The 17,500-nt window shown below is 45.5% G+C and overlaps 1 protein-coding gene and 1 non-coding gene across 2 annotated transcripts in view; both read left to right on the plus strand.

Annotated features, from left to right (window-relative positions):
- Positions 1-17,500, plus strand: part of LOC143300364 (uncharacterized) — a 267,224-nt gene that overhangs the window by 171,941 nt on the left and 77,783 nt on the right. The window contains exon 5 of the mRNA XM_076613976.1: positions 62-190. Coding sequence (XP_076470091.1) covers positions 62-190 — 129 coding nt within the window. The remainder of the gene's footprint in view (positions 1-61; positions 191-17,500) is intronic.
- Positions 9,486-9,558, plus strand: Trnaa-cgc (transfer RNA alanine (anticodon CGC)). The gene has a single exon. It is a non-coding gene; the product is annotated as a tRNA-Ala (tRNA).

A 17,500-nucleotide genomic window follows, 5' to 3' on the forward strand; every position in this document is an offset into this window, starting at 1 on the left:
GTGAAGTCAGCGCATCACTGACGCAAACATTTACGCCTTTCCCTCTGTTCTGTGTGGACAGGTACGTGTTCTGGGCTGACCAGGGCAGCAAGCAGATCGAGAGGTCCGGGCTGGACGGCAGTGACCGCCGGACACTGGTCAACAAGGACCTGTACTGGCCCAACCAGTTGGCCATCAGCTACTTCGCCAGGTGAGAGGGGGTTGTGTGGGTGTGTGTGTAGGGGGTGTTTGTGTGTGTGTGTGGGTGGGGGGGGAGTTGTGTGTGTGTGTAGGGGGTGTTTGTGTGTGTGTGTGGGTGTGTGTGTGTGTGTGTGAGAGTGTGGGTACAAGTGTTGTGTGTGTATGTGTGTTTGGGTGTGGGTAGGTGTGTGTGTGTTTGTTTGTGTGTGTGTGTGTTTGTGTGTGTGTGTGTCACAGTGTGTGTATGTACGCGCGTGCGTGCGTGCGTTGTGGTGGTGGTGGTGATTATGTGTTTATGTTTGTGTATGTGCGCGTGTGTGTGTCCGTGCGCGCGCGCGTGTGTGTGTGTGTGTGTGTGTGTTCTGTGGAGGAATTTTGTTTAATGTCCTGTCACACATATCGGTAATTGAATACATTTTGTTAGAGTATTAATGTATAGATTTGAGTAGTATCGTTTAGAAGGGGAGGGGGAGGGGTATGAATGGTATTGTGTGTGTGTGTGCGCGCGCGCGTGCATGCGTGTGTGTGTGTGTGTGTGTGTGTGCGCGCGCGCGCGTGCGTGCAATGCACTCAGTGTCGGAAGCGCGAGCGGTGAATGCACACGTGCGTGCGAATGTGCGATATGGGACGAACGTTAGTGGGCTGTAAATGTCAGTTCATGCAACAGAAAACAGCTCACACAAAAGTGCTGTCTTTGCGGTGTTGGAAGAGGGCATTGAGTGTTGCAGCTGGGAAACAGAGGTCCATTTCCAAGATTGCTAGCTTTGTGACTGCACAGAAATAGTTTTTTTTCCTTCTCTTCCCCTCACACTCAAACACACAAACACAGACAAACACATACACACACACGCACGCACACAAACACACACACACACACACACACACAAACATACACGCACGCACGCACGCAAGTAGTTTGTCTTGGCGATTATTTTTGTCCAACCTGTTAAAAAAAATTAGATACGATATCTTGCATCTCTTCGGCACCCGTGAGAAAAGAAATGACATTAAACAGGAAGGACTTGCCAGAGCTAAAGTATCCGTTTCCGCCTGTAATCCCTCACCTCCTTTCTGACCTGAAATCCCTCTCCTCTTTTCTGACCTGAAATCCCTCCCCCTCTTTTCTGTAAACCCTCTCCTATTATCTGACCTGAAATCCCTCTTTTTTACCTGAAATCCCTCTTTTTTACCTGAAATCCCTCCCCTCTTTTTCTGACCTCCCATGTATTCTGACCTCAAATTTCTCCCCTCTTTTCTTAACTGAAATCCCTCCTTTCATTTCTGTAAACCCTCCCCTGTTTTCTGATCTGAAGTCCCTCCCTTTTTCACCTGAAATCCCTCCCCAGTTTTCTTACCTGAATTCCCTCCTTTCATACCTGGGACCCATTCTCTGTTTTCTGACCTGAAAGTCCACCCTGGTGTACTGACCTCAACTCCATCCCCAATTTTTGACCTGAAACCCCTCCCCTCTTTTCTGTAAACCCTCCCCTATTATCTGACCTGAAATCCCTCTTTTCTTTCCTGAAATCCCTCCCCTCTTTTCTGTAAACCATCCCCTATTATCTGACCTGAAATCCCTCTTTTCTTTCCTGAAATCCCTCCCCTCTTTTCTGTAAAGCCTCCCCTATTATCTGACCTGAAATCCCTCTTTTCTTTCCTGAAATCCCTCCCCTCTGTTCTGTAAACCCTCCCCTATTATCTGACCTGAAATCCCTCTTTTCTTTCCTGAAATCCCTCCTTTCTTTTCTGTAAACCCTCCCCTATAATCTGACCTGAAATCCCTCTTTTCTTACTTGAAACCCTTTCCCTGTTTTCTGTAAACCCTCCCCTATTATCTGACCTGAAATCCCTCTTTTCTTTCCTGAAATCCCTCCCCTCTTTTCTGTAAACCCTCCCCTATTATCTGACCTGAAATCCCTCTTTTCTTACCTGAAATCCCTCCTTTCTTTTCTGTAAACCCTCCCCTGTTATCTGACCTGAAATCCCTCTTTTCTTTCCTGAAATCCCTCCCCTCTTTTCTGTAAAGCCTCCCCTATTATCTGACCTGAAATCCCTCTTTTCTTACTTGAAACCCCTCCCCTCTTTTCTGTAAACCATCCCCTATTATCTGACCTGAAATCCCTCTTTTCTTTCCTGAAATCCCTCCCCTCTTTTCTGTAAACCCTCCCCTATTATCTGACCTGAAATCCCTCCCCTCTTATGACAGGAAATCCCTCCTTTCTTTTCTGTAAACCCTTCCCACTTTTCTGACCTGAAATCTATCCCCCTCTTTTTTGGCCTTAAATCCGTTCCTGACCTGAAATCCCTCACCTCTTATCTGACCTGAAATTCCCCTTTTCTTACCTGAAATCCATCTCCGTGTTGTTCTGACCTGAAACCACTCCCCTGTTTGTTTGTTTTGTATGTTTTTTTTTTACCAGAAATCCCTCCTTCCTTACCTTCCGCCCTTCCGTAATTTTCCCGATACCACATTAACTTCTGCACCGGTTGTGGCCGACCGTCAGTTGCACGGTTGATCAGAGGCGTGCGCTTGCCCTCCCTTGCCCGTTCTTCGCTGACGCTGAATCAGGGGGAGCTAAACACGTTCCCACTGAGGAGTAATGATACTCCGGAGTGCCTCCCACCAGTTTACTTTTGACAAATGGTCACTGTTTGAACACCCACCCCCCCTCCCCCCCTCCAGCTTGGGCCATTTTATCGGATTAGATGGTGGTGGGTTTTTTATGGGTTTTACCTTCAGGGGTATGACAGAAGGTCAGTAGGACAGCGTACATTGCCAACAAGAGAAGTTAGTTGTATATTGTGGTTTACTGATCTTTAACGACCATCCTTCAGCAGCTGTGTAAAATTAAGAACGAGACGTAGAACTCACACCGGAGAAGGGGAGAAGTACGTTTCATCAGCAGCAAAAAAATTAAATAAAAATTTATAAAATCCTGACCCAGAGGGGGGGGGGGAATGCCAAAAAAGGTCGATTAATCTCTCCAAAATCTTCCCGTGACATCTTATGGCAAAGATACTTGTCTGCCCTCGTTCTTCTTTTTCGTTTTTCGTTGGGTGGTGGTGGTGGTGGTTGTTTTGGGTCCCCCCCCCCTCCTCCCCCCGTGGATGTCAGTCACGAGGGTGGTCCAGGGAGAGAGGAAGTCGTGGTGTTGCTCCACATCGTGTCTGCCGCCCAAAAGATTCGTCTGCGGTGACGGGAGCACCGTGGTTTGGAATGGTTTGGGGCGGGCGCAGTTGCCGAGTGGTTAAAGCTTTGGACTTTCAACCTGAGGGTCCCGGGTTCGCATCTCGGCAATACAGCGCCTGGTGGGTAAAGGGTGGGGATTTTTCCGATCTCCCTGGTCAGCATAATTATGTGCAGACCTGCTTGTGATTGAAACCTCTTCTTGTGTATACGCAAAGAGAAGATCAAACAAACACATTAAAGATCCTGTAATCCACGTCAGCTTTCGGTGGGTTATTGAAACAAGAACATACCCAACATACACACCCCGGAAAACGGAGTATGGCTGCGTACATGGCGGGGTAAAAACGGTCATACACGTAAAAGTGGCACTCGTGTACATACATACGAGTGAACGTGGGAAGTTACAGCCCACGAACAAAGGAGGAGACAAGAAGAGTGGGTTTTGAGCGATGGGATTTTCGCCCTGTCATTGTTTCCGGAGTTTCGTCCCAGGTTTTGATACTCCTGTCGGGTTTTGGGTGGAGATTTTTGGTGGTTGTTTTTTTACCCGATCTCCCATGTTAACGTATGTGCAGACCTGTTGGTTCCTGAACCCTCTGCGTGTGTGCACACACGAGCATGCAAATCCTGTAGCGCATGTCGGCGTTTGATATGATATAGGACGGTTTCAGAACGCAACATTTTTTCCCCCATCATTTCACTTTAAACGCTTATGACTTCGTCGTTCGTTCCTAAACCTGTTGTGTTGCTGCATTAAGACAACTCGAGTGAAAGTATCGTGGGTTTAAAAAGATTTCAATAAAGACACCGTCCGTAAGATTTTTTTTTTTTCCATTCTACCACGTTTGTAAGCAGTTATATAGCTGAATTCAGTGGGTCGGTGGAAGTGTGGAAATGTGTATGGATTATTATGGAAAGACAGGATGAGACCTCTTACCACCACCACCACCACCCACACCCCTCCTCCCCCCCATTCCTCCAACCCCCAAACCCCAACCCCACACACTCACCTTTCCGCCACCCATTGAAAAGAGACAAAATGGGGAGGGGGGGGGGGATACATAACACAACCAACCAAATCTAAGCACGACTCTCATTATAAACGAAACAACTACTACAACAACACACAGACACGCACGCCCGCGACACTGGAGCGTAACATTCAATTCGTCTGTCTGTGGGTCCTCTAATTGATCATCCTGGAAAGTTGGCAGACATCCAACAACACTGTCCCATCCAACTGGGTGGCTGATGAACAGAGGTCTCGTATAAAGTGTGTGTGTGTGTGTGTGAGTGTGTGTGTGTGTGTGACAGCGTCTGTGTGATAGAGTGTGTGTGAGAGATAGAAAGAGAGAAGAATGTGTGTGTGTGAGAGAGAGACAGAGACAGAGACAGAGAGTGTGTCTGTGTGATATTGAATGTGTTTGTGAGGTAGAAAGAGAGAGAGAAGAGTCTGTGTGTGCGATATTGAGTGTGTGTGTGAGATAGAGAGAGAATGTGTGTGTGTATGTGTGTGTGAGAGAGAGAGAGAGAGAGCTGGCGAATATCCAGCACGACAGTCCAATCCAACTGGCTGTCAAATGGACACCAGCAGTTCCCCCATCCCCATCCCCACCCCCCTACATCTTTTATTTATCTTCGCTGACCTGGGAGTTTGGCGGAGAGCCTCGAGGGAGAGGGGACCGGGGGGGGGGGAGAAGGGGGCGGGAGGTGGAGGAGATAAGAAACAAGTCACCTATCAGATCCGGTTACGGCATCATTGACAGGCAAGCCTCTCCCCGCAGCCTGGCCAAACAGCCACACATCGACTTTCATCCAACAGGCAGCTTACTTATTTAATTCTTCAGTTTCGTTTTCACTTCTTTTTTTTCTTCTTTTTTTTTTAAAATAGGTGTCACTGCGTTCGGACAAATCCATATACGCTACACCACAACTACTAGGCAGATGCCTGACCAGCGGCATAACTGAACGCTCGTTTAGTCAGGCTTTGAGTGCGTGCAGATGTATTTGTGTACCTATCAGAGTTGATTACTTCTACAGAGTGATGCCAGAGAACAACGCTTTTGTTGCCATGGGTTCTTTTCTCAGTCCGTCAAGTAGTATGCTGCACACAGGACATCGGTTTATCGTCACATCCGAATTACGAGACGCTCAGTTTGATATTCCCTGTCAAACTTGAGAAGAACGGGCGAGAGCGGGATTCAAACCCAGACAATTACGGACTACTGCATTGGCAGAGAAGCGTCTTAACCATTCTGCCACCTCCCACCTTTGATTCAACAGGGAGGAACTCTGACTGGCAGCTTTCATATGATAGTCAGTCGTGTCCGACTATGACCATCAGAACAGCAGAGGAGGCAACTGCTGTTCCGATTACCTGGGCGAGAATCTGGTCATTGCGGGGGGGGTGTCTTACCCAAGTTACACCCCCACTCTCTCGGCCAAGAGGGTTTTAGGACAGTCGGCGTTGGGGATGGTTCCCAAAGGCCAACTAGCCCCCAAGGCTGCTGCACTAACAGCCAGTCTTGCCTCCTAGTTTGAGAGTTATAGTCCTTCACAAAAGACTGAGCTATAAATGATTCCCAAACGCAACGGAGAAACCATTGATAATGCAGCTCTCGCTTTTGCTGTTACTTATTGATAAACACGGCAGTTGCAGTCTGGGGTCATTAATGGAATAGGCTTGACGGGCGTATAGCCGAATGGTTAAAGCGTTGGACTTTCGATCTGAGGGTCCCGGGTTCGAATCACGGTGACGGCGCCTGGTGGGTAAAGGGTGGAGATTTTTACGGTCTCCCAGGTCAACATATGTGCAGACCTGCCAGTGCCTGAACCCTCTTCGTGTGTATACGCAAGCGTAAGATCAAATACGCACGTTAAAGATCCTGTAATCCATGTCAGCGTTCGGTGGGTTATGGAAACAAGAACATACCCAGCATGCACACCCCCGAAAGCGGAGTATGGCTGCCTACATGGCGGGGTAAAAACGGTCATACACGTAAAAAGCCCACTCGCGTATATATACGAGTGAACGTGGGAGTTGAAGCCCACGAACGCAGAAGAAGAAGAAGAAGGAATAGGCTTGCTGCAGAAAGAAGGAAAGGGTTTGTGGTTTATGGCTTGACACAAAAGCTGTCTTTTCTCTGTGGATAGACAATTTGATGGAGACTTCAGTTCATTTTGTTTGTTAGAGGTGGCTGGTTGGATCCTGTGGGCAGTTCGCTTTCTTTGAGAGGCGCACTCAAAGTGCAGAAGGATGTCAAGACAAGAGAAAAGAGAAGAAGAACCCAGTTAGACTGTGGTACATGGTTTCTGGTTTATCTTTTTGTTCTATTCTTTTTACGCTGGGGTCCCCAGACTTGTATTTGTATTGGTTACATGGAATTTGTAACTTTTTTTTTTTTTTTACTTTTTTGACTCACTTGTGTAAACAAGGTGAGTCTATGTTTTAACCCGGTGTTCGGCTGTCTGTGTGTGTGTCTGTGTGTCCGTGGTAAACTTTAACATTGCCATTTTCTCTGCAAATACTTTGTCAGTTGACACCAAATTAGGCATAAAAATAGGAAAAATTTAGTTCTTTCCAGTCATCTTGTTTAAAACAATATTGCACCTCTGGGATGGGCACAAAAAAATAAAAAATGAAGCCTAATTATATGCAAACTGCATTTACTGTTATATTTATATTTTTTGTATTCTCTAAACTTGGCGGTTTGATCTGATATTCTGACCCAACAACAAGAGCAGTCATTATTATCATTTTTTGTTCAAACAGGAACTTCTTTTGCTAAGCATGGAAGTTTTATTTATTTTGCAAACGTTTTGGTGCAGACAGTAAAAAAGGGAATTTACTCTGTAATTAATGCTAGGGGACTTAATTCGCTTTAAACTGATCTTTCTCATCTTAAACATTACATTTTGAAATTATACTCAATACATAAGAAGCTTGGATTTTATTTTTTTTTAAGTGTATCAAAAGTGAGTCTTGAAGGCCTTGCCTCTCTTGTTTTCTTTTCTTTTTTTTTCTTCTTTTTTTCCATTTTCACATGAATACAGAAGACATTTACATAACAAGAATATATGCATCATGAACATATCAACTGTGTATTCAACATTTTATATATTAACGTAGTAAAACGCTAATTACATGTCCTTAGTAAATCTATATATTAGAGGTTCAAGTGTATATAGATATAGATATGAAGAAGGACATGTTTGAAAAAAGATAGATAAATAAAGACAAATAAATAAGGGAAGAAGAGAGGAAAAGAATTAACACAGAGAGAGAGAGAGGAGAGAAAAAGAGGGAAAGAAAAAGATTCTTCATTTTTATTCTACAGTGCTCCATATGAAATGGACCAATGCTATGTGTACCAGAAACATATATACATCAGTCTCTACATTCGTACAGTAAAAATATATTTTGGTGTTATCATGAAAACAAAAGGAAATAAGCAATTTAGTATGCAAGCACATGTATTACTATTGTCACAAAATTCAGTGTGCTTTACACAGGCATCATAGGAATTTGTGACATTTCCATGTTCCTCCACGGTGTGTCCTGAAATAAACACGTCTTGACTTGTCTTGGTGAAAATGCGCTTTAGACCCTTTGATGGAAAAGGCGCGCTTTTGTTCTTCATAAAGATGTGTTTTTTGTTGTTGTTTTTTCGATATGCACGTGCGCGCGAACACGCACACACACTCACACATGCACGACACCGTGCGCTCGAATACACACTCACTCACACATGCACACACGCACGCACACACACACACACACACACACACACACACACACACACACACACACACACACACACACACACACACACACACACACACACAAACAAACGCACGCACACACAAGACACACACACACGCGTGCGCGCGCACACGCACACACACGCATGTACACATACACATTCTCTCTTTCTCTCTCTCCCTCCCTCTCTCTCCTCTCTTTCTCTCTCTCTTTGTCACACTCTCTCCCTCCCTCCCTCTCTCTCCTCTCTCTCTCTCTTTCTTTCTCTGTCACCCTTTCTCTCTCTCTCTCTCTCTCTCTCTCTTCCCTCCCTCTCTCTCTTTCTCTTTCTCTCTGTCACCCTCTCTCACTCTCTCTCTCCTCTCCATCCCTCCCTCTCCCCTCCCTCTGAACACAAACTGACCATATAGCTGGCAGAGATCCCAAAACGACTGTGGGGTCGGTATGGATGACCAATGACCGCTTGTCCCAAGGGTCACATTTTCTGCTGACGCTGGACCCTTGCAGAACCTCCTGGACATAAGAGACGTAGGGGTGGGGAGGTTGCAGGGGTGGGGTTGGGGGGGGGGCGCAATGGAGGGAGGTAACAGTCACTGATCTTATCTAGTCATGGCATCCTAGACAGACCAGCAGAGCTCTTCAGCAGCAGCCCAGCTGAATTGCCAGATGCAGATCAGCGTCTTTTGAGTTTCTCTGCTGGGGGGGGTCAGGGATCGTTTTCAGTGTTTCCCCAGACTAAGAGAGCGACGGTCTGCGACAGGAGATTTACTTCTCAGCATTACTGTGCTGTTGTGCGGCAGGCGATTTTCTTCTGACCATTGCCATGGTGTTGCATGACAGCCGAATTATTTCTTACCATTGCTATGGTGTTACACGACGGGCGATTTATTTCTGGCCATTGCTATGGCGCCATAACTCAGGCTATTTACTTCTGACCGTGGCTATGGAGCTATAACTCAGGCTATTTACTTCTGACCGTGGCTATGGAGCTATAACTCAGGCTGTTTACTTCTGACCGTGGCTATGGAGCTATAACTCAGGCTGTTTACTTCTGACCGTGGCTATGGTGCTATAACTCAGGCTGTTTACTTCTGACCGTGGCTATGGTGCTATAACACAGGCTGTTTACTTCTGACCGTGGCTATGGAGCTATAACTCAGGCTGTTTACTTCTGACCGTGGCTATGGAGCTATAACACAGGCTATTTACTTCTGACCGTGGCTATGGAGCTATAACTCAGGCTGTTTACTTCTGACCGTGGCTATGGAGCTATAACTCAGGCTATTTACTTCTGACCGTGGCTATGGTGTTACACTGCAGGCTAATTTACTTCTGACATTTGCAGTGGCAACAGGGGGTGTAGCTCAGTGGTAGAGCGTTCGCTTCGCATGTGAAAGGCCCCGGGTTCGATCCCCGACATCTCTCACTTTTTTCTCAAGGCCTGACTAAGCGCGTTGGGTTACGCTGCTGGTCAGGCATCTGCTTGGCAGATGTGGTGTAGCGTATACGGATTTGTCCGAACGCAGTGACGCCTCCTTGAGCCACTGAAACTGAAACTGCTGTGGTGTATTAACAGGCGATTTACTAATCGTTGCTGTGGTGTATGTCTACAGGCGATTTTACTTCTGACCGTTGCTATGGTGTTACAGGACAGGCGATTTACTTGTTAGCATGGTTGTGATGTTATATCACAGACGATTTACTTCTGACCACTGCTGTGATGTTACGCGACAGGCGATTTACTTCTAAACATTGCTGTTGGCGATTCTACAGGCGATTAACTTCTTAGCAGGGTTTTGGTGTTATTCGACAGCCGATTTACTTCTTAGCATTGCAGGCGATTTTCTTCTCACCATTGCTGTGGTGTTATACTACAGGCGATTTACTTCTTAGCATTGCTAATGCGTTACATGACAGGCGATTTACTTCTTAGCATTGCTAATGCGTTACATGACAGGCGATTTACTTCTTAGCATTGCTAATGCGTTACATGACAGGCGATTTACTTCTTAGCATTGCTAATGCGTTACATGACAGGCGATTTACTTCTTAGCATTGCTAATGCGTTACATGACAGGCGGTTTACTTCTGAGCTTTGCTGTGGAGTTCAGGGTCACGTGATCTGTCACGTATCCAGTGGTAGGAAATCGGGGACTGACAATACCCGGCGGTGGATGTTTTCTCCAGCTATGTGAAGCGTGTCTTCAAGGCTGCTGTTCAAACCGTTGATGGCATGGTTAACGAACTGTGTGGCCCATTATCTCTCTCTCTCGCTCTCGCTCTCTCTCTCTCTCTCTCTCTCTCTCTCTCTCTCTCTCTCTCTCTCTCTCTTCCTCCCTCTGTCTGTCTGTCTGTCTGTCTGTCCGTTTTGAGAGTTTTTCGGCCAATGACAAACGCCGCGTGTAGCATTAAAACAACTACACGCTCACTGCATGAAACGAGGCGATCTCTATCTCTATCTCTTATCTCTCTCACTCTCATCTCTCTCTGTCTCCTCTCTCTCCCTCTCCCTCTCCCTCTCCCTCCCTTCCTCCCTCTATCTGTCTGTCTGTTTTGAGAGTTTTTCGGCCAATGACAAACGCCGCGTGTAGCATTAAAACAACAACACGCTCACTGCATGAAACGGGGTGATCTCTCTCTCTCTCTCTCTCTCTCTCTCTCTCTCTCACTCTCTCTCACTCTCCTCTCTCTCTCTCCTCTCTCTCTCTCCCTCCCTCTCTTCCTCCCTCTGTCTGTCTGTCCGTTTTGAGAGTTTTTCGGCCAGTGACAAACGCCACGTGTAGCATTAAAACAACTACACGCTCACTGCATGAAACGAGGCGATCTCTATCTCTATCTCTTATCTCTCTCACTCTCATCTCTCTCTGTCTCCTCTCTCTCCCTTTCCCTCTCCCTCCCTTCCTCCCTCTGTCTGTCTATCTGTCTGTCCGTTTTGAGAGTTTTTCGGCCAATGACAAACGCCGCGTGTAGCATTAAAACAACTACACGCTCACTGCATGAAACGGGGTGATCTCTATCTCTCTCTCTCTCTCTCTCTCTCACTCTCCTCTCTCTCTCTCTCTCTCCTCTCTCTCTCTCTCTCCTCTCTCTCTCTCCCTCCCTCCCTCCCTTCCTCCCTCTGTCTGTCTGTCTGTTTTGAGAGTTTTTCGGCCAATGACAAACGCCGCGTGTAGCATTAAAACAACACGCTCTCTGTATGAAACGGGGCGATCTCTCTCTCTCTCTCTCTCTCTCTCTCTCTCTCTCTCTCTCTCCCTCCCTCCCTTCCTCTCTCTGTCTGTCTGTCTGTTTTGAGAGTTTTTCGGCCAATGACAAACGCCGCGTGTAGCATTAAAACAACACGCTCTCTGTATGAAACGGGGCGATCTCTCTCTCTCTCTCTCTCTCACTCTCCTCTCTCTCTCTCTCTCTCTCTCTCTCTCTCTCTCTCTCCCTCTCTCTCTCCTCTCTCTCTCTCTCTCCTCTCTCTGTCTCTCCCTCTCTCTCTCTCTCCCTCCCTTCCTCCCACTGTCTGTCTGTCTGTCTGTTTTCAGAGTTTTCCGGCCAATGCCGAAAGCGGCGTGTAGCATTAAAACAACACGCTCACTGTATGAAACGGGACTCTCTCTCTCTCTCTCTCTCTCTCTCTTTCTCTCCCTCCCTTCCTCCCTCCCTCTATCTGTCTATCTGTCTGTCCGTTTTGAGAGTTTTTCGGCCAATGACGAAAGCCGCGGGAAGCATTAAAACAACGCCACACTCACTGCAGGAAACGAGGCAAAGATAAAAAGAACCGGAGCAACTGTCCAACCCCAGCTGAACGTGAACATCGGAGGTCCTGCCGTTGAAGAGTTGTTTGTTGTTGTTGTTGTTTCGTTGTTGTAGTTGTGGTTGCTGACTCTGGCATTGTGCAATGTCCTGGGTCCAGAAGATCCATGCTAAAGAGCGGGGCTAGTTAGAGTTTCGGGTGGAGGGTGGGGGGGGGGGGTGTTTGGCGGAGAGGGAGAAGGGGGGTGGGGTGGAAATGAGCATTCATTGATCTTCTATCTCTTCTGGCATCACAGACGGACAGAGACAGATGGACGAGCAGTCCCTTCGGTCCTGGCACATAAAGCTCACAGAGCTTCCCCGCCAACAAAGAGGGCGCTTGTTTATTGAAATGTAACCTAAAGGCTTTGTTTGTTTGTTTGTTTGTTGTTTTTACTCTGGACAAACATTTCTGCAGAAGGGAGCAATGGAACTGCACGTGTACCGCTCCTGCTGACTGAAACCCACACAGTTTTCAGTTTCAGTTTCTCAAGGAGGCGTGACTGCGTCCGGACAAATCCGTATACGCTACACCACATCTGAAAAGCAGATGCCTGACCAGCTGCATAACCCAACGCGCGTAGTCAGGCCGTGAGTGCATGCATATATATTTATGTACTAATCAGAGTGGATTTCTACAGAAATTTGTCAGAGGACATTTTTTTTTGTTGCCATGGGTTCTTTTTCAGTGCGCAAAGTGCGTGCTGCACGCGGGACCGCGGTTTATCATCTCACCCGAATGACTGACTGGACGCTCAGTTTGATTTTTCCAGTCAAACATGGGAGAAAGGGCAAGAGCGGGAATCGAACACAGACCATCACGGACACAGTGTCTTCAGAGGAGCGCTTTATCCATCCTGCCACCTTCCTCCTGTAGTCATGCGGGCCATGTGAAAAAGATACACATTCACATGAACATAATATCCGTCCGTCTCGAGCCATTAGGCAGACGACATACAGCCGCTGAACTTGTCAAATGCGTCACTAAACTCATGCACACCACTGAACTTAAACGAGGCTGCATCAGCGAAACTATTAATTCCGCTTCCTTTTCACATCCATATCATTCAGAAAGAAAGAAAAATAGAATACAATTTTTTAAGGCGTTTTCCTAGAGTGGAAAATATACAAAATTTAAAAAAGAGGAACTCTTCTTTTTTTCTTTTTTTTTTTTTTTTTACACAAATTCCAGGTTTCGTGGGCACGTGAAAAAGTTCTCTTTCCAAAATTGGCCATCCTCTGCCTGTATTGCTTTCATACACCATGCTCATTTCACCATGCTCAGCTATTGGCCGCTTTCACCATGCTCAGCTATTGGCCGTTTTCACCATGCTCAGCTACAGCTTTCACCATGCTCAGCTATTGGTCGCTTTCACCATGCTCAGCTATTGGCCGCTTTCATCCTTTTTGTGCGTTGGCATGCGTGCTTGTATTGGGGCAGGGGAGGAGATGCGAGCGTATTTTTGTGTGTGTGTTTGTTGTGTGTGCGCGTGTTAGGCATTGGAGGTGATGGGGGTGGGGAGGGGGGTGCATTGGCTGAGAGTAAGTACGTATTTCAGTGTTTGTGTTCTCGTTTTTGTTTTTGTTTTTCTTGTAACCTTTTTGCTTGCGTTGTGAGAAGTTATAATTTTTTTTTTCAATGTTTGTGTTCTCTTTTTCTTGTAAGCCTTTGCTCCCAATATTTAGATTATGTCACAGTGCAGCACGGGAGGGTTCATACTGTGTGTGAGATGCTGCACTTCATAAATCCCCTGCATCAGCTGACAGATGACATAGGAATTCACACTAGCACAAACAAGAGATGCGCACACACGCACGCGAGCGCTCACACAAACAACACACACGCGCGCTCGCGCGCACACACACACACACACACACACACACACACACACACACACACACTCACTCACTTTCTCTCAACAAAATGCTCTGGCAGGGGTCCGGCCAGAACCGACCATCCAATCTAACTGGCTGTCAGATGAACGCTGGTCCCTCCGGTCAGGAGTTTCATGCTGACTTGGGCATTGCACACCGCTGTGAATATCGGGGCCGTTGAGAGAAAGCGGGGCTGGTGGGTTTGGAGATAAGAAACCATCGTTCTTTTTTGTCCCGTTATAGCGTTATAGACAGCGTTCACTTTATCCAGTTATAGTATCGTAGACCGTTGGTTTTTGTTCTTGTTTTTTGTTGTTGTTTTGGGTTGTTGTTTTTTTTTCTTTTCTTGTAATCCCTTATAGCATCATGTACATCAAGACATCGTTTTGTGTGGTTGTATTTTGTTTGCTTTTTATCCTGTTGTAGCATCATAGACATCGGTTGTTGTTTGGGTTTTGTTTTTGTTGTTGTTTTTGTGGGGGTTTTTTCCCGTTATAGCATTATAGACATCTTTGTTTTGTAATCCCGTTATGGCGTCATATACATCAGGACATCGTTTTGTGTTGTTGCTGCTGTTGTTTATTCCGTTTTGCTATCGTAGACATCGTTTTTTGGTGTGTTTTTTTTTTTGGTAATCTCGTGAGAGCATCATGGACAGAGTTCATCTTATCCCGTTATAACATCATAGACGCCGTCTATCTTATCCCGTTTTAGCATCATAAACATTGTTCATCTTATCCCCTTATAGCATTATAGACATCGTTTTGTTTTTGTTTTTTTTATCCCGTTATAGCATCATAAATATTGTTCATCTTATCCCCTTATAGTATTATAGACATCGGTTTTTTTTATCCCGTTATAGCATCATAGACATTGTTCATCTTATCCCGTTATAGCATCAAAAATATTGTCCATCTTATCCCGTTATAGCATTATAGACATCGTTTTTTTTATCCCGTTATAGCATCATAAACATTGTTCATCTTATCCCGTGATAGCGTCATAGATATCGTTATCTTCACTTCACGAATGCGTCTTTGGGTGTGTTGCTCTAATTTCCTGACCACCAACACTGCAAAGTATCTGCATCTCTCGGGCCTGGTTGACGCCGGGATATCATCATCATGACAGGAAGTGTTAAGAGTACAGCCTTGGGTCGTAGTCCCAAACCTAAAATGGACCTCCATAGCAGCATCGTCGTCATCGTCATCACCATCGTCATCCTCCTCCTCCTCCTCCTCCTTAAAGCATCATAGACAGCCAGACACTCCCAGGGGCCCAGCCAGAGAGCTGCATTCTGGCCACTACAGCCATTGTACGTCTTCCAGCAAGGAGTTTCACAAAGCCAGCACTTTGTATTCAGGGCACAGTGATTTATCATGCCCTGCAAAGAGGTAAGAAGGAAACCGGATCATGGCGAGACAGGAAAACTGTGTGTGTTTCCTCTGTGGACCTAGCGGTTCAAGGCTGTTGTTTATGACGATGATGGTAGCGCTTCTGGGTCTTCCATTGTTTCTGTTTCAGTTTCAGTTTCAGTTTCCCCGAGGAGGGGTCAGTGCGTTCGGACAAATCCACTTGCGCTTCGCAACATTTGCTAGGCAGATGCCTGGCTGTGCAGCATAAACCATTGCGCTTTGTCAGGCCCTGCGTGCATGCATATATAGTAGTCAGTTCCTGAGTGCATGCATATATATTAGTCAGTCCCTGAGTGCATGCATATATATTAGTCAGTCCCTGAGTGCATGCATATATATTAATCAGTCCCTGAGTGCATGCATATATATTAGTCAGGCCCTGAGTGCATGCATATATATTAGTCAGACCCTGAGTGCATGCATATATATTAATCAGTCCCTGAGTGCATGCATATATATTAATCAGTCCCTGAGTGCATGCATATATATTAGTCAGACCCTGAGTGCATGCATATATATTAGTCAAACCCTGAGTGCATGCATATATATTAGTCAAACCCTGAGTGCATGCATATATATTAGTCAAACCCTGAGTGCATGCATATATATTAGTCAAACCCTGAGTGCATGCATATATATTAGTCAGGCCCTGAGTGCATGCATATATATTAGTCAAACCCTGAGAGCATGTATATATATTAGCCAGTCCTCAGTGCATGCATATATATTAGCCAGTCCTCTGTGCATGCATATATATTAGTCAAACCCTGAGAGCATGTATATATATTAGTCAGGCCCTGAGTACATGCATATATATTAGCCATTCCTCAGTGCATGCATATATATTAGCCAGTCCTTAGAGCATGCATATATATTAGTCAGACCCTGAGTGCATGCATATATATTAATCAGTCCCTGAGTGCATGCATATATATTAATCAGTCCCTGAGTGCATGCATATATATTAGTCAGACCCTGAGTGCATGCATATATATTAATCAGTCCCTGAGTGCATGCATATATATTAATCAGTCCCTGAGTGCATGCATATATATTAGTCAGGCCCTGAGTGCATGCATATATATTAGTCAAACCCTGAGTGCATGCATATATATTAGTCAAACCCTGAGTGCATGCATATATATTAGTCAAACCCTGAGTGCATGCATATATATTAGTCAAACCCTGAGTGCATGCATATATATTAGTCAGGCCCTGAGTGCATGCATATATATTAGTCAAACCCTGAGAGCATGTATATATATTAGCCAGTCCTCAGTGCATGCATATATATTAGTCAGTCCCTGAGTGCATGTATATATATTAGTCAAACCCTGAGTGCATGCATATATATTAATCAAACCCTGAGTGCATGCATATATATTAGTCAAACCCTGAGAGCATGTATATATATTAGTCAAACCCTGAGTGCATGTATATATATTAATCAAACCCTGAGTGCATGCATATATATTAGTCAGTCCCTGAGTGCATGCATATATATTAGTCAGGCCCTGAGTGCATGCATATATATTAGTCAATTCCTGAGTGTATGCATATATATTTGTGTACCTATTGCAGTGGGTTTCCTCCACATAATCAGCCAACAACCATCTACCTGAAGATCTAGTCGTCAGCCCCATCCACATGTAATAATGCGGCTTCTGTTCAAACGTGAGGGAGAGAGAGAGAGTGCGTGTGTGTGTGCGTGCGTGCATATGTGTGAGTATGCACAAGTTTTTATATTGATAGGCACTTGTATGTATTCCTAATTTCTTACTGTATCTGTGTTTGTGTATGATTTTTCGATTTATTTTCGTACTTTGTTATGTACTACCCCCCCCCCCCCTCCCCCGGTATGTGTATCTATATTTACCTCTCTCTCTCTCTCTCTCTCTCTCTCTATATATATATATATATATATATATATATATATATATATATGTGTATATATGTATATATATATATATCCCACCCCACCCCTCCTATCTCTGTACCCTCCACTGTCACAGTCCCTCTTCAAATCTAATGAAAATGAAACATTACCACGACTACCACCCCTTCCTCGTCCTCCTTACCAGTGGCACTGGATCAGACAGACCCAAAAGTGACTGTCTGGACAAACCTGCTCTCACACGAATGTTAATCCTGTCAAGTTCTGTGCTGGCTGTCTAGTTCTAGCGTAACTCTGTAAGGAAATCGAAAAGGGATATGAGATAGAGAGTGTGTGTGTATGTGTGTGTGAGAGAGAGAGAGAGAGGGAGAGAGAGAGTGAATGTGAGTGTGTGTGTGCGA

This window comes from Babylonia areolata, chromosome 26, assembly GCF_041734735.1.
Source record: "Babylonia areolata isolate BAREFJ2019XMU chromosome 26, ASM4173473v1, whole genome shotgun sequence".
In the NCBI taxonomy this organism is placed as follows: Eukaryota; Metazoa; Mollusca; class Gastropoda; order Neogastropoda; family Buccinidae; genus Babylonia; species Babylonia areolata.